A 23,089-nucleotide genomic window follows, 5' to 3' on the forward strand; every position below is an offset into this window, starting at 1 on the left:
GGAATGCGTGCATAGTGCCATTGTACAAAGGCAAAGGGGATAAGAGTGAGTGCTCAAATTACAGAGGTATAAGTTTGTTGAGTATTCCTGGTAAATTATATGGGAGGGTATTGATTGAGAGGGTGAAGGCAGGTACAGAGCATCAGATTGGGGAAGAGCAGTGTGGTTTCAGAAGTGGTAGAGGATGTGTGGATCAGGTGTTTGCTTTGAAGAATGTATGTGAGAAATACTTAGAAAAGCAAATGGATTTGTATGTAGCATTTATGGATCTGGAGAAGGCATATGATAGAGTTGATAGAGATGCTCTGTGGAAGGTATTAAGAATATATGGTGTGGGAGGCAAGTTGTTAGAAGCAGTGAAAAGTTTTTATCGAGGATGTAAGGCATGTGTACGTGTAGGAAGAGAGGAAAGTGATTGGTTCTCAGTGAATGTAGGTTTGCGGCAGGGGTGTGTGACGTCTCCATGGTTGTTTAATTTGTTTATGGATGGGGTTGTTAGGGAGGTAAATGCAAGAGTCTTGGAAAGAGGGGCAAGTATGAAGTCTGTTGGGATGAGAGAGCTTGGGAAGTGAGTCAGTTGTTGTTCGCTGATGATACAGCGCTGGTGGCGGATTCATGTGAGAAACTGCAGAAGCTGGTGACGGAGTTTGGTAAAGTGTGTGGAAGAAGAAAGTTAAGAGTAAATGTGAATAAGAGCAAGGTTATTAGGTACAGTAGGGTTGAGGGTCAAGTCAATTGGGAGGTGAGTTTGAATGGAGAAAAACTGGAGGAAGTGAAGTGTTTTAGATATCTGGGAGTGGATCTGTCAGGGGATGGAACCATGGAAGCGGAAGTGGATCATAGGGTGGGGGAGGGGGCGAAAATTTTGGGAGCCTTGAAAAATGTGTGGAAGTCGAGAACATTATCTCGGAAAGCAAAAATGGGTATGTTTGAAGGAATAGTGGTTCCAACAATGTTGTATGGTTGCGAGGCGTGGGCTATGGATAGAGTTGTGCGCAGGAGGATGGATGTGCTGGAAATGAGATGTTTGAGGACAATGTGTGGTGTGAGGTGGTTTGATCGAGTAAGTAACGTAAGGGTAAGAGAGATGTGTGGAAATAAAAAGAGCGTGGTTGAGAGAGCAGAAGAGGGTGTTTTGAAATGGTTTGGGCACATGGAGAGAATGAGTGAGGAAAGATTGACCAAGAGGATATATGTGTCGGAGGTGGAGGGAACGAGGAGAAGAGGGAGACCAAATTGGAGGTGGAAAGATGGAGTGAAAAGGATTTTGTGTGATCGGGGCCTGAACATGCAGGAGGGTGAAAGGAGGGCAAGGAATAGAGTGAATTGGAGCGATGTGGTATACAGGGGTTGACGTGCTGTCAGTGGATTGAATCAAGGCATGTGAAGCGTCTGGGGTAAACCATGGAAAGCTGTGTAGGTATGTATATTTGCGTGTGTGGACGTATGTATATACATGTGTATGGGGGGGGGGGGGTTGGGCCATTTCTTTCGTCTGTTTCCTTGCGCTACCTCGCAAACGCGGGAGACAGCGACAAAGTATAATAAAAAAAATAAAAAAAATATATATATATATATATAATATATATATTATATATATATATATTATATATATATATATATATATTTTTTTATACTATTCGCCATTTCCCGCGATAGCGAGGTAGCGTTAAGAACAGAGGACTGGGCCTTTTTTGGAATATCCTCACCTGGCCCCCTCTGTTCCTTCTTTTGGAAAAAAAAAAAAAAAAAAGAGAGAGAGAGAGGGCAGGATTTCCAGCCCGCCCCCCGCTCCCTCCCCTTTTAGTCGCCTTCTAAGACACGCAGGGAATACGTGGGATGTATTCTTAATCCCCTATCCCCAGGGATAATATATATATATATATATATTATATATATATATATATATAATTATATATATTATATATATATATATATATATATATATATATCCACACACGCAGATATACATACCTACACAGCTTTCCATGGTTTACCCCAGACGCTTCACATGCCTTGATTCAATCCACTGACAGCACGTCAACCCCGGTATACCACATCGCTCCAATTCACTCTATTCCTTGCCCTCCTTTCACCCTCCTGCATGTTCAGGCCCCTATCACACAAAATCTTTTTCACTCCATCTTTCCACCTCCAATTTGGTCTCCCTCTTCTCCTTGCTCCCTCCACCTCCGACACATATATCCTCTTGGTCAATGTTTCCTCACTCATCCTCTCCATGTGCCCAAACCACTTCAAAACACCCTCTTCTGCTCTCTCAACCACGCTCTTTTTATTTCCACACATTTCTCTTACCCTTACGTTACTCACTCGATCAAACCACCTCACACCACACATTGTCCTCAAACATCTTATTTCCAGCACATCCATCCTCCTGCGCACAACTCTATCCATAGCCCACGCCTCGCAACCATACAACATTGTTGGAACCACTATTCCTTCAAACATACCCATTTTTGCTCTCCGAGATAATGTTCTCAACTTCCACACATTCTTCAAGGCCCCCAGAATTTTCGCCCCCTCCCCCACCCTATGATCCACTTCCGCTTCCATGGTTCCATCCGCTGCCAGATCCACTCCCAGATATCTAAAACACTTCACTTCCTCCAGTTTTTCTCCGTTCAAACTCACCTCCCAATTTACTTGACCCTCAACCCTACTGTACCTAATAACCTTGCTCTTATTCACATTTACTCTTAACTTTCTTCTTCCACACACTTTACCAAACTCAGTCACCAGCTTCTGCAGTTTCTCACATGAATCAGCCACCAGCGCTGTATCATCAGCGAACAACAACTGACTCACTTCCCAAGCTCTCTCATCCCCAACAGACTTCATACTTGCCCCTCTTTCCAAAACTCTTGCATTTACCTCCCTAACAACCCCATCCATAAACAAATTAAACAACCATGGAGACATCACACACCCCTGCCGCAAACCTACATTCACTGAGAACCAATCACTTTCCTCTCTTCCTACACGTACACATGCCTTACATCCTCGATAAAAACTTTTCACTGCTTCTAACAACTTTCCTCCCACCCCATATATTCTTAATACCTTCCACAGAGCATCTCTATCAACTCTATCATATGCCTTCTCCAGATCCATAAATGCTACATACAAATCCATTTGCTTTTCTAAGTATTTCTCACATACATTCTTCAAAGCAAACACCTGATCCACACATCCTCTACCACTTCTGAAACCACACTGTTCTTCCCCAATCTGATGCTCTGTACATGCCTTCACCCTCTCAATCAATACCCTCCCATATAATTTACCAGGAATACTCAACAAACTTATACCTCTGTAATTCGAGCACTCACCTTTGTCCCCTTTGCCTTTGTACAATGTGTATGGGGGGGGGGGGCCATTTCTTTCGTCTGTTTCCTTGCGCTACCTCGCAAACGCGGGAGACAGCGACAAAGTAAAAAAAAAAAAAAAAAAATATATATATATATATATATATATATATATATATATATATATATTTATTTTTTTATTTTTCTTATTATACTTTGTCGCTGTCTCCCGCGTTTGCGAGGTAGCGCAAGGAAACAGACGAAAGAAATGCCCCAACCCCCCCCCATACACATGTATATACATACGTCCACACACGCAAATATACATACCTACACAGCTTTCCATGGTTTACCCCAGACGCTTCACATGCCTTGATTGAATCCACTGACAGCACGTCCACCCCGGTATACCACATCGCTCCAAATCACTCTATTCCTTGCCCTCCTTTCACACTCCTGCATGTTCAGGCCCCGATCACACAAAATCTTTTTCACTCCATCTTTCCACCTCCAATTTGGTCTCCCTCTTCTCCTCGTTCCCTCCACCTCCGACACATATATCCTCTTGGTTAATCTTTCCTCACTCATTCTCTCCATGTGCCCAAACCACTTCAAAACACCCTCTTCTGCTCTCTCAACCACGCTCTTTTTATTTCCACACATCTCTCTTACCCTTACGTTACTTACTCGATCAAACCACCTCACACCACATATTGTCCTCAAACATCTCATTTCCAGCACATCCATCCTCCTGCGCACAACTCTATCCATAGCCCACGCCTCGCAACCATACAACATTGTTGGAACCACTATTCCTTCAAACATACCCATTTTTGCTTTCCGAGATAATGTTCTCGACTTCCACACATTCTTCAAGGCCCCCAGAATTTTCGCCCCCTCCCCCATCCTATGATCCACTTCCGCTTCCATGGTTCCATCCGCTGCCAGATCCACTCCCAGATATCTAAAACACTTCAATTCCTCCAGTTTTTCTCCATTCAAACTCACCTCCCAATTGACTTGACCCTCAACCCTACTGTACCTAATAACCTTGCTCTTATTCACATTTACTCTTAACTTTCTTCTTCCACACACTTTACCAAACTCAGTCACCAGCTTCTGCAGTTTCTCACATGAATCAGCCACCAGCGCTGTATCATCAGCGAACAGCAACTGACTCACTTCCCAAGCTCTCTCATCCCCAACAGACTTCATACTTGCCCCTCTTTCCAAAACTCTTGCATTTACCTCCCTAACAACCCCATCCATAAACAAATTAAACAACCATGGAGACATCACACACCCCTGCCGCAAACCTACATTCACTGAGAACCAATCACTTTCCTCTCTTCCTACACGTACACATGCCTTACATCCTCGATAAAAACTTTTCACTGCTTCTAACAACTTTCCTCCCACACCATATATTCTTAATACCTTCCACAGAGCATCTCTATCAACTCTATCATATGCCTTCTCCAGATCCATAAATGCTACATACAAATCCATTTGCTTCTCTAAGTATTTCTCACATACATTCTTCAAAGCAAACACCTGATCCACACATCCTCTACCACTTCTGAAACCACACTGCTCTTCCCCAATCTGATGCCCTGTACATGCCTTCACCCTCTCAATCAATACCCTCCCATATAATTTACCAGGAATACTCAACAAACTTATATCTCTGTAATTTGAGCACTCACTCTTATCCCCTTTGCCTTTGTACAATGGCACTATGCACGCATTCCGCCAATCCTCAGGCACCTCACCATGAGTCATACATACATTAAATAACCTTACCAACCAGTCAACAATACAGTCACCCCCTTTTTTAATAAATTCCACTGCAATACCATCCAAACCTGCTGCCTTGCCGGCTTTCATCTTCTGCAAAGCTTTCACTACCTCTTCTCTGTTTACCAAATCATTTTCCCTAACCCTCTCACTTTGCACACCACCTCGACCAAAACACCCTATATCTGCCACTCTATCATCAAACACATTCAATATATATATATATATATATATATATATATATATATATATATATATGGCTATGTGTGTATGTATATGTATACGTGTATGTGTATGGGTGTGTATGTATAAATGTGTGTACATGAGTGGATGGGTCTTTCTTCATCTGTTTCAAGGCGCTACCTTGCTGAGGTGAAAAATGGCTCTCTCAACCACACTCTTTTTATTATCACACATCTCTCTTACCCTTTCACTACTTACTTGATCAAACCACCTCCCACCACATATTGTCCTCAAACATTTTATTTCCAACACATCAACCCTCCTCTGTACAACCCTGTCTATAGCCCATGCCTCATAACCATATTATAACTATGATAACTATTTATAATAATGATATTGATGATAATACATAGAATCATCTTGACAAACATGCAAGAGGGAAAGTTCCATGTTCTGAGGCTACTGCAGCTTCAAGACTGCATTTCAATAAGAAGCTAGGAAATAATGGATTCCTCTGGAATAAAAAGTTCCCAACATGAGTAACCTCCTTCGGACAAGGAGTGATGATACAACCGTGCTACAGATGACTTTTCGCTAGTGCTGTAACCACAAGCAGATAAAGTCCTGTAACACCATGATCTTTTGTGTTACAGTTACTACATCTACTGAACTACCATACTCACTTGCACTTTCTTCTTCTTCTTCTTCTTCTTCATTCGCACTGGAGTCAGCTTGCAATAATATGGAAATCCAGACATGATTCCCGACATGTACCTTGACTTTAATTGAGCCAGAAACCATTTACACTGTAAGAAATTGAAGTCCTCAGATCAGGATTTAGAGAAGAAACAAATAACACATATATTGATCTCAATGGACCCAAAAAATAATTTTCCAATACAGTAGTAATGTTTTCCATTAATGGGCTTAAGATATCCACAATGATGTCAGGATTATAAAGGAAACATGAATATCCAAATACAATCAGATAAAAAACATATATGCAAACACTTATAATGTGCACAAAATCATGTACACAAACAACTCACCTGCACTGGATGTTGATGCATGCAAATTAGTATGATTTGCCATAAGTGTGTTATGATACTGACAATACAATGTAGCATCTTTACACCTTCTTCGCTTAGGGCACTGACATCTACAAAAAGAAAAGAAAAAACACCATGATAAATCTGGAACAATGTGATTTTTCTTTCTGCAAATCACTTATTCAAGCATAATAGTGCTACACTGTGCCAACTGAGCTGGTGCTGCAGACATTCACAGGAAACAGTGCAAAACTTTCACGTCATTTTTTAATGCAATTAAGCTCTCATTCACATACCAGTTAAAACAATCTCTAATACACAGTCTCTGAGTTTTCTCTAAGCACCCTTATCTATAAGGACCTCCAGATCATACCCTCTAAACTGACACTCCATCATTGATTACTGTCTCTTTAGCCTCCTACATCAGTCTTTGTTGGCCTCATCCCCTTCTTCGTTTCTCTCTGTCATCCTTACTATATCCATATTCGCTGTATGCCTAAACCATCTCAGTAACCAAACCTTCAATTTCTCTCAAACACTTTTTTAGTTCCATCCTCACTTTGAAATCCAATCTACTCTTCTTACATGGCATCTTATTCTTAGGAAATCTGTGTCTATAGTCTAAATGTGGAAGCTTATTGCAACCATGGATGAGCCATTCATAAAAGGGTTGACAAGAAAACTTATTGCAACCATGGATGAGCCATTCATAAAAGAGTTGGTAACAAAACTGAGTGGATAGAATGAATCTGTCCACTCTAATAAACAATTCATAGTTTAATGCCTTAAAGCATGATCATATACTAACCCCATGCAGTTCTTTTACAGGATACAATCACAACACAAATTATCAAAATCCACAAGAGAAACTGCCCATGATAACATTTGAAACAGGAGAGATGAACATCGCTAATTAACCTACAAGGAAATGAAACACACTTCAGCATGAGAAAATATCATAATGACTTGTTTTCAAATCACAAAGTTTCATTTACCTACCATACAAAGTTTAAGACCTGCTAAATCCCTAGTCTGGTACTGGGCAAATTTTTCTTAAAAAGTTCTATGTTTGTAATACTCCCTCACACAATTTTGCAGTAAAGATCTACAGGTAATACAGATTCTTACTCTAGATAATTAATCCAAGGCAGAAGAGAATGCCACTAACAACAAGCATAAGGCATGAGAGAGAACATAAACTGAGATGAAGTGGAACACTGTCTGCTTACAGAAGCCCAGGTAACAAATAAGGAATGTGGGGCAATCTGACCTAATGACTGAACTGGATAACTTGGTATTAGAGTGAATTATCTGTACTGAATATGTACATGCTGTTTGCAGTCCCATGACCTACAGGAACCAGACACATAAAGCCTGTTAGTTATCATTATTGATCATTAACATTAGAACCCACAGGACAGCTTCTCCTGGGGGGTTCTTGCAATGCACTACAATCAGAGGTATGGAAATATGGACTCCTATAGTCAGCAGTTCTTCAATAACTATGTTCTGATGATACAATCTTGCCAAGGGTGATTTCTTTTCCCTTAGATCATAATTACAAATAGGAAGAGTCCAGTAATGCCACCTGTTAGTTCTTACAGCACATAAAGTCAGGAAAAATTAATAATGAAACAACTATCACTTATGTTCTAAAGAGGAATCCAAACAGGGAGTAAGTAGACAGCCAAGGACATGTGTGAGACAGGTACACATGTGGATGAAAACAAAATGGAGAGCAAGTGATGTATAGATACTCTTTCTTTCAAATGTGCATGTTCACTATTTCTTGCATAAGTGAGGTAGCATTAAAAACAGATAACTAAACCTTAGAGGATAAAATTCTTACCTGGCTCCTTCCTCTTTCCCTTCTCTGGGTAAGTAATACAGGAGAGAATTTCCAGCACCTCTTAGTTGCTTTCTACAACACAAAGGTAATATGTGGGCAGTGCTCTTTCTCCCCTATCCAAAGGGATTGATATGATTCTACAAAATGTACCATATCTAAATTAAGCATGGACATGGTTCTGAAAAGAAATACCATGCTGAAATTAATATCAGCACATTTGATACTCTTGGATTTGACCCATCTCATTAGCTCGAGATGGTAAAGCAGCTTTGGTTAACTCATAACCTAAATAAAAGATATAACTCGAGTCCATTAAAATTCTTTAACTAACCTGAAGAATCATTTTTGCTTTCAGGCTTAATTTCCCCCCACATTTGAAAGAGGAGGGGTATGATACAGAGGGTAAACTTCTTGAGGTTTTCAGGATCAGAGAAGACTTGTAACTCCTGTAGGTTATTTGATAACGAGTCCTCACACACCTGTGGTATACTTCCAGCAATGATAGCCTGCAATGAAAACACTATCAATACATACTTCAATTTCACGAGAGTTGCTAATGATCAATTTTGTGGAATGGTCTACAATAACTTGAAAAGCTCCCCAAAAAATTCAACAAATTTTGAACTTACCCCATTCACTTAACCCAACAAGTTATTTTTCCTTTATTTATCCATTAATTTATCATACTTTGTTGCCGTCTCCCATGTTAGTGAGGTAGCGCAATGAAACTGACGAAAGAATGGCCCAACCCACCCACATACACATGTATATACATACACGTCCATACACTCACATATACATACCTATACATTTCAACGTATACATATACATATACACAGATATATACATATATACACATGTACATAATTCATACTGTCTGCCTTAATTTATTCCCATTGCCATCCCGCTACACATGAAATGACAACCCTCTCCCCCTGCATGTGCGCGAGGTAGCACAAGGAAAAGACAACAAAAGCCACACTCGCTTACACTCAGTCTCCAGCTGTCATGTATAATGCACCAAAACCACAGCTCCCTTTCCACATCTAGGCCCTACAGAACTTTCAATGGTTTACCCCAGACGCTTCACATGCCCTGGTTCAATCCATTGCAGCACATCAACCCTGGTATATCACATCGTTCCAATTCACTCTATTCCTTGCACGCCTTTCACCCTCCTGCATGTTCAGGCCTCGATCGCTCAAAATCTTTTTCACACCATCTTTCCACCTCCAATTTGGTCTCCCACTTCTCCTTGTTCCCTCCACCTCTGAAACATATTCTCTTTGTCAATCTTTCCTCACTCATTCTCTCCATGTGACCAAACCATTTCAAAGCACCCTCTTCTGCTCTCTGAACCACACTCTCTTTGCCACCACACATCTCTCTTACCCTTTCATTACTAACTCGATCAAACCACCTCACACCAAATACTGTCCTCAAACATCTCATTTCCAGAACATCCACCCTCCTCCGCACAACTCCATCTATAGCCCATGCCTTGCAACCATATAACATTGTTGGAACCACTTATCCTTCAAACATACCCATTTTTGCTTTCCGAGATAACGTTCTTGCCTTCCACACTTTTTTCAATGCTCGCAGAACTTTCACCCCCTACCCCACCATATGATTCACTTCTGCTTCCATGGCTCCATCCGCTGCCAAATCCACTCCTAGATATCTAAAACACTTCACTTCCTCCAGTTTTTCTCTATTCAAACATACCTCGCAATTGACTTGTCCCTCAACCCTACTGTACCTAATAACCTTGCTCTTATTCACATTTCCACTCAGCTTTCTTCTTTTACACACTTTACCAAACTCAGTCACCAGTTTCTGCAGTTTCTCACCCGAATCAGCCACCATCGCTGCATCATCAGCAAACAACAACTGACTCACTTCCCAAGCTTTCTCATCCACAACAGACTGCACACTTGGCCCTCTCTCCAAAACTCTTGCATTCACCTCCCTAACAACCTCATCCATAAACAAATTAAACAACCGTAGAGACATCAGGCATCCCTGCCACAAACCTACATTCAATGAGAACCAATCACTTTCCTCTCTTCCTACTCGTACACACACGCATTACATCCTCGATAAAAACTTTTCAATGCTTCTAATAACTTGCCTCCCACACCATATATTCTTAATACCTTCCACAGAGCATCTCTATCAACTCTATCATATGCCTTCTCCAGATCCATAAATGCTACATACAAATTCATTTGCTTTTCTAAGTATCTCTCACACACATTCTTCAAAGCAAACACCTGATCCACACATCCTCTACAACTTCTGAAACCCACACTGCTCTTCCCCAGTCTGATGCTCTGTACATGCCTTCACCTTCTCAATCAATATCCTCCCATATAATTTCCCAGGAATACTCAACAAATTTATACCTCTGTAATTTGAGCACTCCCCTTCATCCCCTTTTTCCTTTAATACATGAGAATAAAAGAAAGGTTATGAGGTGTAGCAGTGAAAAGAGACATGTTATTTGGAGTATAAATTTGAATGGAGTGAATTTGGAAGAAACAGAGTATTTCAGATACCTTGGAATGGACATGGCAGTCAATGGAACCATGATAGCTGAAGTGAGCCATAGGCTGGGCAAGAGGGTAAAGGGTCTTGGGAGCATTAAAGAATGTGTGGAAAGAAAGGTACCTGTCTTTAATGGTAAAGATGGGTATATTTGATGGTAATGGTCCCACCAGTGCCTTTTGGATGAGAGATGTGGGCCTTAAATAAAAAATGTAGAGGATACAGTAAATGTGTTGTACATGAAATTTTTGAGGACCAGATTTGGATTAAAGAAGGTTGATTTCATAAGAAATGATGAGGTAAGGCAGAGGTGTGGTACAAAGAGGCGTTTATATGTATGAAAGGATGAGTGAGGAAAGGGTATACATATCAAGAGTGGAAGGAACAAAGAAATGATGGGAAACCAAGGAGGACGTGGAAGGATGGAGTAAAGATGCTTTGAGGGCTTGAAGCCTGAATGTGCAAGGCATGCAAGGGATAGAGGAAATTGGAGTGATTTGGTTTACAGGAGACAACATGCTGTTCATGGGCTGAACCAGGGAAGCAGTCAAGGGAAACCATGGAAGGCTGTGTTGGGTCTAACTGTGGATAAGAAGCCCTGGTTCCAGTGCATTATACATGACAACTACGGAATGGATGTGACTAAATGAGGCTATATCTTCCATCTTTTCCAACAATAACTTGCTAATGTAGGAAATAGCAATGTATGAAAAAAAATTTCTCCATATTACTGGTTTGCTATAAACTTTCCCTTTCTCTGTCATTGAATTCATTCCATACATGCCATTTCTCACTTCCTAACACAGAATAGCAAGCAAAACTTTCCATAAAAATCTCACTCATGAGGTGTCTCTTTCATTTATAGGGGGGAGGCATATCCTATAACATTGTCAGAAACAATTAAACAAAAAGTCTACATGCTTAACAAGCAAAGGGTTAGGGAGATTTTCACCATATTTTCAATGTTGATGCCAACTGTCTGAGCATAAAATACAAAATAAGAATCCATTCTGAATGTCTTTTCTTTGAAAATGAGGAGAAAGGCTTGTTTTGATTAAATCTTGAATGACCAAAAATTCAGCTATAAACTTTTAAAGAGCCTATTTCTTAGCCCTTTCTTGTCCTTTATGCTAGCAATACTTCTGTTAACTTAGCAAAGCCTTGTGGTTGACATCAGTAAGCATAACACATGAAATGCCAATCACATACGTGCAAAAACAACTTTGACACATCCGAAAGAGGCCAGGGACAAAGCTACTCAAACACAATGCTGTAATCACCTGCTGTAGTTGAATCCTCATGCCTCATCCATGACACCAGGAAGTCACATTTGCTTACTCAGTTGTTTAAGCTGTCATTCTTATGGTAATATTCCCTTTTCATTCATATTTTATTTTGCTTTGTTGCTGTCTCCTGCGTTTGCGAGGTAGCGAAAGGAAACAGACGAAAGAAATGGCCCAACCCACCCCCATACACATGTATATACATACACGTCCCCACACGCAAATATACATACCCATACATCTCAATGTACACATATATACACACACAGACATATACATATATACACATGCACACAATTCACACTGTCTGCCTTTATTCATTCCCATCGCCACCTCGCCACACATGGAATAACATCCCCCTCCCCCCTCATATGTGAGAGGTGGCGCTAGGAAAAGACAACAAAGGCCCCATTCGTTCACACTCAGTCTCTAGCTGTCATGCAATAATGCCCGAAACCACAGCTCCCTTTCCACATCCAGGCCCCACACAACTCTCCATGGTTTACCTCAGACGCTTCACATGCCCTGATTCAATCCACTGACAGCACGTCGACCCCAGTATACCACATCGATCTAATTCACTCTATTCCTTGCCCGCCTTTCACCCTCCTGCATGTTCAGGCCCCCGATCACTCAAAATCTTTTTCACTCAATCTTTCCACCTCCAATTTGGTCTCCCACTTCTCCTCGTTCCCTCCACCTCCGACACATATATCCTCTTGGTCAATCTTTCCTCACTCATTCTCTCCATGTGCCCAAACCATTTCAAAACACCCTCTTCTGCTCTCTCACCCACGCTCTTCTTATTTCCAAACATCTCTCTTACCCTTACATTACTTACTCGATCAAACCACCTCACACCACATATTGTCCTCAAACAACTCACTTCCAGCACATCCACCCTCCTCCGCACAACTCTATCTATAGCCCACGCCTCGCAACCATACAGCATTGATGGAACCACTCTTCCTTCAAACATAGCCATTTTTGCTTTCCGAGATAATGTTCTCGACTTCCACACATTCTTCAAGGCTCCCAGGATTTTCGTCCCCTCCCCCACCCTATGATTCACTTCCGCTTCCATGGTTCCATCCGCTGCCAGATCCACTCCTAGATATCTAAAACACTTTACTTCCTCCAGTTTTTCTCCATTCAAACTTACCTCCCAACTGACTTGACCCTCAACCCTACTGTACCTAATAACCTTGCTCTTATTCACATTTACTCTTAACTTTCTTCTTTCACACACTTCACCAAACTCAGTCACCAGCTTCTGCAGTTTCTCACATGAATCAGCCACCAGCACTGTATCATCAGCAAACAACAACTGACTCACTTCCCAAGCTCTCTCATACCCAACAGACTTCATACTTGCCCCTCTTTCCAAAATTCTTGCATTCACCTCCCTAACAACCCCATCCATAAACAAATTAAACAACCATGGAGACATCACACACCCCTGCCGCAAACCTACATTCACTGAGAACCAATCACTTTCCTCTCTTCCTACACGTACACATGCCTTACATCCTCAATAAAAACTTTTCACTGCTTCTAACAACTTGCTTCCCATGCCATATATTCTTAGTACCTTCCACACAGCATCTCTATCAACTCTATCATATGCTTTCTCCAGATCCATAAATGCTACATACAAATCCATTTGCTTTTCTAAGTATTTCTCACATACATTCTTCAAAGCAAACACCTGATCCACACATCTTGTACCACTTCTGAAACCACACTGCTCTTCCCCAATCTGATGCTCTGTACATGCCTTCACCCTCTCCATCAATACCCTCCCATACAATTTACCAGGAATACTCAACAAACTTATACCTCTGTAATTTGAGCACTCACTCTTATCCCCTTTGCCTTTATACAATGGCACTATGCACTATGGGTTTTCAGAAAAGAAGAGAGAATGTTGGGGTGAAGAGGGTGGTGAGAGTAAGTGAGCTTAGGAAGGAGACTTGTGTGAGAAAGTACCAGGAGAGACTGAGTACAAAGGAGGTAAGGGGAGTGGGGAGGAATGGGATGTATTTAGGGAAGCAGTGATGGCTTGTGCAAAAGATGCTTGTGGCATGAGAAGCGTGGGAGGTGGGTTGATTAGAAAGGGTAGTGAGTGGTGGGATGAAGAAGTAAGATTATTAGTGAAAGAGAAGAGAGAGGCATTTGGACGATTTTTGCAGGGAAAAAAATGCAAATGAGTGGGAGATGTATAAAAGAGACAGGAGGTCAAGAGAAAGGTGCAAGAGGTGAAAAAGAGGGCAAATGAGAGTTGGGGTGAGAGAGTATCATTAAATTTTAGGGAGAATAAAAAGATGTTCTGGAAGGAGGTAAATAAAGTGCGTAAGACAAGGGAGCAAATGGGAACTTCAGTGAAGGGCGCTAAGGGAGGTGATAACAAGTAGTGGTGATGTGAGAAGGAGATGGAGTGAGTATTTTGAAGGTTTGTTGAATGTGTTTGATGATAGAGTGGCAGATATAGGGTGTTTTGGTCGAGGTGGTGTGCAAAGTGAGAGGGTTAGGGAAAATGATTTGGTAAACAGAGAAGAGGTAGTAAAAGCTTTGCAGAAGATGAAAGCCGGCAAGGCAGCAGGTTTGGATGGTACTGCAGTGGAATTTATTAAAAAAGGGGGTGACTGTACTGTTGACTGGTTGGTAAGATTTTTTAATGTATGTATGATTCATGGTGAGGTGCCTGAGGATTGGCGGAATATTCTCTTACTGAGAACAATTGTTACGCAACATGGAAAATGCCACTGCCAAAATTAGGGGATGAATTTAAACACAGAATTACAACTATTTACATTAAAGGAAACAAATACTATAAAAAGGGAATAATCATTTACAGGGCACAAAAAGTTACTTTAAACATAATCCAAGTAAGTTTTCAAACCAAGAAATCTTTTCCTCTATACAAACACAATTATAAGAATGATAATATTAGTACACTTTACACAGCGGCAAATACAGACCACCTAAGTCAACAATAAATGCAATACAATACAATGCAGTGGCTACCAATGATGGCCAAGAGAAAATTGCTCGACTCACTGGGACCATCAGCTTGAAAGAATCAACAACACAGCATCTCTCGGGTATTTATAAGACTCTGGAGGTAACTACATGGGATGATCACAAAAGGTCAGTTCTGACTGGTTGACAGAAATATATGCAAATGAGATACTGATGTCTCCTGAGCAGGCCTACATCTTGAATGTGATTGGCTAGAAACTGAGTACTAAAAACATGAGTTATCACTTAACTTAAGCCCTGACATAAGTGAGAGTTGACATCGTGGTTGCCTACTGGCTGTCATGCCACTTCACGTCTGATTGCACCCTTCCTCGTTCCCATGGCCTAAGTCACAGACATGTACACGTTTCACAATACTAAGTCTATACAATATAATACAAGTCAACAGACACAAAACAACACAATTCCATAACACTATGCATTCCTAGATTAAGAAAAACATTTTTTATTGGACTAAGTACAGGCAGCATGGCTGTGCTGGTGAATGCTATGGATACGGCACATTCCTAGAAAAGGCGCTCAGCCACTCTTGTGGTCATTAACAGGTTACTGAGGCCTCCATGAAGCTCCAGTAACTCATCTTGGCTTGGTTGCCAAATATGGCCTGCCAACAAAGCCTAAAATGCATGCAAAATTTAATTTTGTGATAGGAAACTAAGTTTGTACATTGATATTTATGTTATCATGCTACACTACAGTGGATTAACATCCAAAGTACCAAAGGGCTAAATAAAATAATTGAGTTTTCTCTGTTAAATCAATTTTTGTATTAAAGCATTTAGTTTCTGACTTTCAAAAAAAACATCAAGCATCAGTAGTAATTAAACAAATGCAGCACCATATTATCCACAGCACTATGATCTGTTATGATGGAAAATGTTATCAATAAATGAAAACAGAACACTGTATTGGATGATGTATGATACCTGAACTAGGAAAAGCTACACACCTGCCAAGTGGTATATGGAACTTGAGACTGGACACGCTCCTCTTCCTTAAGGAGGACTTCCAAATAACTTGAAAGTTCCTGCAGTAACTGCAGCTTCCATTTGGGAGAAGTCAAAGGACAGGCTGGATTGACATGCAACATATGTGAGGCGTTCATCAAGTTCTGCTTCTTGTGAGAGACTCGTGTCCTGGAAGCCTGTGATGTTGAACAATAGCTATGAGGTTACAATGCTATGCTTCTTTAGACTATTTCAGTAATCTACAGAGCATATCAGCAGTTATAGACGTGCAGCAAAGATGGTATGAACTCCAAATTTGTGACATTTAACCACAAGCAACAGGTCTAACTAATGACCACTTCTAATAAATAATGAAAATCTTTATACCCTTTGCATCAATTATGGGAAGTGTCTTAGAGTAAGGGGTATAATAATAATGATGTGCTGAGACCCCTCAACCATCAAGCTACACTACATTAGCACCATCCCTTATGTGGTTACTTTGGCCTAGTGCCTGCCCCATGAACTAAAAAGTTACCTTTGTCTAGCTTTGTCCCTTCACCAGCAATCCTTCACCCCTAGTATCAGTACCTCACCTCAGGACTAGTATTGCTCCTCTAATTTCTAAGTTAAATATCCCTAGGGCCTCATCAACAATACTTTGATCTAACATCAATCCTTCAACACCACCCACTAGGCACACCAACAACTGGCCCCTAACCACTGCTATTTGAGCCCAGCTTCAGACCTTCGAACAAATTTTGGCCCTAAACTCACCCCTTACCATCACAAATGAGGCCTAGCAGCAGCACTGCACTGATGTTAATTAGGTCTACCCACATAACTTAACTAACACAACTCAGCCTAATATTGGCCCCACAAAAATCTTACTTACAGCAGTCCCCCTCCAAACCAAGATTATCTTATTTTCTTCAAGTTGAAGGCTCCAGTCATGGACAAAAGTCCATATTGAGGCTGGGCCTTAATTGAAATAGTTAGGGAATTATGAAACAGAAAAAGAATACAAATTTTTGAGGACATGAAGACCATGTCTTTTGAAATGTGCCAGGTCATAGTTATTGGGAAAGACATATGAAGGTTGAGAGCTCCAAAGCTTTGACATGTAGGGAAAGCAGGTATCATCAAAACAGCCCATCCTTGACTTGCCAATGGCCACACAATAATCACGTGGTGCAGAAGCTTGCTGAGTACTGTGTGGTCTCGCTAGTGGTGAGGGTTCACAAGCAGCCAGCTCTTGGGAGCAAAAATCAAAGTAATACCTACAGAAGAGGGAAAGTGAACCAACATTGCAGCACAGGGAAAGGGGGTCAAGTTTGGAAGTTAGCCTTGGATATTTTATAAATCAGACCACTTTTAGCTCAACTCTGTCAAGTTAGGATACAGAGGTAGAACCATCTTGAATGTGAGAGCACTATTCTGTACAAGGGCAAATTAATCCCCTGTATAAACAGAACAACTGTTCAGAAGAGAAGTTTCGACATCTAAACAGACATCCACTTTCTTAGATGGACTTAGCTATTCCCATAACGTGGGGTTTCCATGAAAGAGTGGATGTTAAAGTAATACCAAGTATGTTTACTAAGTCAAGAAGTGGAATTACAGAACCATCAAAGGGGAGACGAGAGTTGAGAGGAGTTTTCGATATAGAGATGGGTAGAGTCTAACATCGACCACTTAACATGGATATTAGGTCTTAGCACTATCCCTCTTACTCATGCTATCTAAGCATAGCAATGGCTTTTTACAGTTACTGCTTAAGCCTACCATTAGCCTCTTACCACCACTACTCGTGCATCCCATCTGCTCCTTACCCTGTTACTTTAGCCCAATACAAATCCCTAACTGTCATGACTGCAAATCACCACACTGCCCATACCAAAAAATTATTCAACTGTAAAGTAACATAATCCCAAGATAGCCTCTCAAGCCTGTACTTGGGCATAGTTCTAGCTGATCACTATCATTTTCTTGGTCTTAAAACTGGCACCTCAACTGCCAAGCTATACAAGCCCAGCTCCACCCCTTACCTTCACTATGTAGACATAGCACAAGTCCCTTACCAAACCTATTTTGGCCTCTTGCAAAATAACTTAAACCTATCCTTATATCTGTAACATATACTAATTATAAAGGATAGGGGTGTACAAGTTAAATTTTTGCATACCCTGCGGGAGATGAGATTGATAAAATTGTCCAACAGTGTATCGGAATGGCGAGCAATAAGTGAGGGCAAATGCTTGATCAGTATTTTCATTAGACTGAGAGACTCTTCCTGCACTCCAGCGTTGAGGTGTACCATGGCACAAGACAAGTGAGTTGCCACAATGTTGAAGTATGGCTCAATGATGTAACCAACCTTAAAGGAGGAAGTGATATAATAAAACACAGATCAGTAGTTGTTGATGGAAGACTTGCAAATACAGAAATACCATAAAAACTTTAACATGCCAGTACACATAATGTTAAATCTTTAGTCCATATGAAATCCTCTTAATTTCACAAAATCTGTTACACTAACTGCACGTTTTCCACATTTGCCAATAATTCATTGCATGGTTTTCATACGTAGCTTCTCACCTTTTCCTTTCAACCATCCTTTATTTATTTTACACCTACAATCAATATAACTTACATACCTAATCTCTCAACAGAATGTCCACACCTTTGCCACATCAACATTCCCTTCTTCATTGCGTCTTCAACTCCCTCCAACAATAAATGTGCTTGTGCTTCTTCACTTTCATCTATCAACTCCTCAACATCTTTCCATTACTCATTCCACCAAAAGATACAATAAGTCTCAAAATTAACACTCACCTTCATAATAAGGACTTCCATAAATTTCATGGCAGATCCTCTAACCAGCTTCTCACTGTCAAAAAAGCATGGAGCTACTCCTTGGATCATTGCTGGTAAAAGGGGCTGCAGAAAATCCACATCATGATCCCTCGCTAATTCTAACATACGATTTACTCCACTTTGACGTATTTGTATATTATTATGCCTTAGCTTTGATATCAGTTCCTTAAAAAAACATAAGACAGCATATTACTACAACTTCTGATGAATATTTCACGGTGTTAAAATTCCACAACAGTAAACTAGTAAACTATCTGACCCCTAACTGATTTCTGAGTTCCTTCTGGGTAAATTTCCCTGTGGGTCACCTGTTCCCTTATGATGGACGCTTTGTCTACCACAGAAACACAGCTGAGTGGTCCAATTCGGAAATTCATCATAAATTTTTTTGTATTTGTTCATCATATATATCAGCAAGGTAGTGCCAAGAACAGATGAAGAAAAGGCCTCATTTGCTCACATCCATTCCCTAGCTGTCATGTGCAATGAGCTGAAACCATAGCCCCTTATTGACAACCAGGCCCCACAAACCTGAATTTTTGCCTGATAGCAAGACAAAGTGGATACTACCCAATTCCAACACACTTGTGACTCCATTGAAGAACTAACATCTAAAACAAGCTTATCAGTAAAAGCTAAGCATGCCAGGTGAAGAAATTCAAAGTGCTTGATCAGCATCTAGACTCATGTCAGCATAACTTGAAAAGTACTGACAATCATCCGTGAATCCTTGGGGCAAGAGATTATTGATTAGTGCAAAAAGGATGGAGATACAATATTTTTGTAACTTACATCTTAATAAATAAAAAATTGTCATATTTCAAATTATGTTTTCTATTTTGCATGTGAAAGATTAAAAGAAAATGATGCTGTACTTCACTCATATTACAGTGTATGCATGAACATTTTGAATGACAGCTGAAGCCTAAAGAAACATATGGATGCCAGGACTGTACCAATATATAAAGGAAAAGTCATAAAGATGAAATGTAGAAATATATGAGAAACACTTCCTTCTGTGAAGTCTGGAGACTAAACAAAAAGAAAACAACAGACATGAATAGAGGGACAAAACATGGTTAAACGATGAGTAGATGACTTTAGTAATAATTACAGGTACAACTGGCCCACTAATATATATTGCACTCACACATTTGTTTCACAAGTTTATGGAAAGAACACATGCATATCAACAATCATCAAAATAACTTACAATCTATGAAAAGAGGAGTACAGGGTAGAGTGTACGCATGATATCAGGATGTCCCATCTTACTTTTACAGTTGGCAGCAGAACAAATGATAATGAAGCAGAAAATTACTTAAAGCAGTCTCTGATTCTCAGCAAAATGGGCCAAACAAATATCTATCAATATAAATGTTGCAAGGTTACCTGAGAATGACACTTCTGTACCAACATACTCATTCACTGTGTCCAACAACCTTCAGAATTTGTCATACCTGAATGCTACACTTCTTTTTTGATAAAAAAGTTCTGCCCCCCTTCCTTACAAGCTGCTCCTTTATTACTATCTTACGAGTTTTGAAATCTGTACGGGTTTCATTTAAAGCCTTCTTCAGCTTTCCTATCTTCAGCTTCACCTTGGCAAAATCAGCCTTTTTAGCCTTCTTGGCCCTGGCACTCTTCGTCATTGTAAAACTGAAAAAACAAAAGAAATAACTGAGATTGAAAATGACTATCATGTGTATCAATCCTACTGACCTGGTAATCAATCTGAGAGAAATACGCTGAAGATCCACCCTTGAATCCACAACACCTAATCCTAACTTATCCTACAATATATTGAAGCACAAATATGATATTTTGCATGCAGTCACACCAAATAAAATAATGTAAGGTATATACCAATATACATGATTCTAATTTACAATCCAGAAACAACATCAATTACGGTTACTATATTTACATACACTCAGTAATCCGTTACCCAAATCACTCAGGAACAGACATCAATTGGGCAAATGACTTTTCCAGTTTATTCAGCAATTACAATTTTACTGTATAATGTACAGGAAAAGTACAAGTATGCAAAAATAATGAAATTTATTCATGATTTTACTTTCTTGTAACAAAATATTGCATGAAACTAAAAAAAAAAACAATAAAAAATACTTACAAAAAATATACTTGTCTAAAAGTGATTAAAAACCAAGAAAGCCTGTTAATGTACACTAACATGAGAATAAAAAACAAAATATGGCAGCAATAAAATGCTACCAAACTATACATTAGAAAAAATCTGCCTGTGGATATGGCAGCCTAGACACTTTACCAAACAATCATTATTCATATGTATAGTTAGAACAATGCTTTGGCAAAGACTTAATATGAAAAAACAAAATACATATTTTCAAACCTTCTGTTCTACTATCGTAATACAAGAAATGTAAAGAAAACTTGGTAATTAACCTAACAAATCTGCATTTGAAAAGAAGCAAATATTTAATTTGCAGTGGCCCAAAAGTGATCAAAAAAACAGCAAGGGTTTCCTGCGATAGTTTAGTATAGAATGGAAATATATCAGCAACCCAACTAATGGAGTAAATTAATGTGCATTTCATCACACCGTATAAAATCATTTCTCTGTTGCCCCTAAAACAGAATTCTACCCGAGAATGAACTTATAATTATACCAGTCACAATCATGAAAATGCCCCAAGAACTTGGAGAGGAAAATATCAACAGACAAGCTAGGCAGCCACTATTAATCGTCCTTTCATTTCAGCTGCTACATAAGGTTAAGTGGGGTACATATACATTCACATTTTACAACTTTTACATGAAACAACGCCACATTTTCTCCTGATGTACATAACCCTCATGTGAACACCTCTCATTATGATGCTCATAACCACGGCTGTTAATATCTTCACTAAATACTACACAAAATTACAAACATAGTCATTTAAGAAATACATTATCTACTCCTTTTGCAAGGATATATCACCTGAGTTATAGATAAACAAGGATAAACAAATTACAATGATATATGAGTTATAGATAAAACAAGGATAAACAAATTACAATGATATATGAGTTATGATAAACAAGGATAAACAAATTACAATAATATATGAGTTATAGATAAACAAGGATAAACATTACAAAGATATATGAGTTATAGATAAACAAGGATAAACAAATTACAATGATATATGACATAGATAAACAAGGATAAACAAATTACAATCATATAGTAACTGAGTTATGGGTAAACAAATATCAAGGACTATCTTACCTGAGTTAAGATAAACAAGGATAAACAAAAAACAGCCACCAGCTGTTTACGTCTTTCTTTCTTCTATTTTCTATAAACTGACCATGAAAACCACTCCCATCTATCTGACGCACGTGTTCCCTTTCTTATCTATCGATTCAAAAGAAAAAAAAAACTCGTCTCCATTATCTGATGGCGTCCATGGGACTCACTGGTGAGTTCCTAAATTAACTATGGCGTCCACAGGTCAGCGGGCGACGTGTTAACTGTCTTCACTGAAGCGAGCACGTGGTCAGCTGGCCGGCGGCAACGCAATATTATGATGACTTGATGCGTTCGCCAGCGGAAGCCGGATTGATGCGTTCGCCAGCGGAAGCCGGATTGATGCGTTCGCCAGGTGAAGCCGGATTAATGCGTATGGCCGAGCCACCATCTTGCGTTCGAAGATGAAAATACTTTTAGGCATATATAAATAAATAAATAAATAAATAATATACATATATATATATATATATATATATATATGTATATATGGGGAGGTGTTATAAGAAGTGTACCTCCGCCGATTGTGGTCTAATCGTGAATCTAAAGTTATTTTTCCCATTTAGATTAAATCATTTATTCCCCCTTTTATCATCATTTATCTAGAGAGGAATGAGGTATTTGTTGATCTGATAAATGCGAGGGATATAGGGGAACATGTAAACATGGTAGACAACGATAGAGACGAATATTATATGAACGAATTCGTTACAATTATTAGAACAATATTTTACCTTCAATATCAAGATAAAAATAACCTTGGAAGTAGAATAAAATTCTACTAATTGTTTAGAATCATTAAGATGTCTTCCCACACACACACAAACAGCGACCTTAACTTAGGAGGAAAAAAAAGAGAGGAAGTTAAAACTCGCCACTTGACAACAGAAATAGGTATTGCTT

The 23,089-nt window shown here is 39.7% G+C and overlaps 1 protein-coding gene across 1 annotated transcript in view; it reads right to left on the reverse strand.

Moving 5' to 3' along the window:
* The window catches only part of LOC139761359 (testis-expressed protein 10), a 41,430-nt gene extending 18,945 nt beyond the window's left edge, over positions 1-22,485 (reverse strand). Inside the window, 8 exon segments of the mRNA XM_071685458.1 lie at positions 5,990-6,112; positions 6,356-6,465; positions 8,536-8,710; positions 16,029-16,223; positions 18,212-18,403; positions 18,865-19,071; positions 20,367-20,565; positions 22,166-22,485. Coding sequence (XP_071541559.1) covers positions 5,990-6,112; positions 6,356-6,465; positions 8,536-8,710; positions 16,029-16,223; positions 18,212-18,403; positions 18,865-19,071; positions 20,367-20,558 — 1,194 coding nt within the window. The 5' untranslated portion in view covers positions 20,559-20,565; positions 22,166-22,485.
* Between the last annotated feature and the right edge of the window lie 604 nt (positions 22,486-23,089).

Source organism: Panulirus ornatus, chromosome 40 (genome assembly GCF_036320965.1).
Source record: "Panulirus ornatus isolate Po-2019 chromosome 40, ASM3632096v1, whole genome shotgun sequence".
Classification (NCBI taxonomy): domain Eukaryota; kingdom Metazoa; phylum Arthropoda; class Malacostraca; order Decapoda; family Palinuridae; genus Panulirus; species Panulirus ornatus.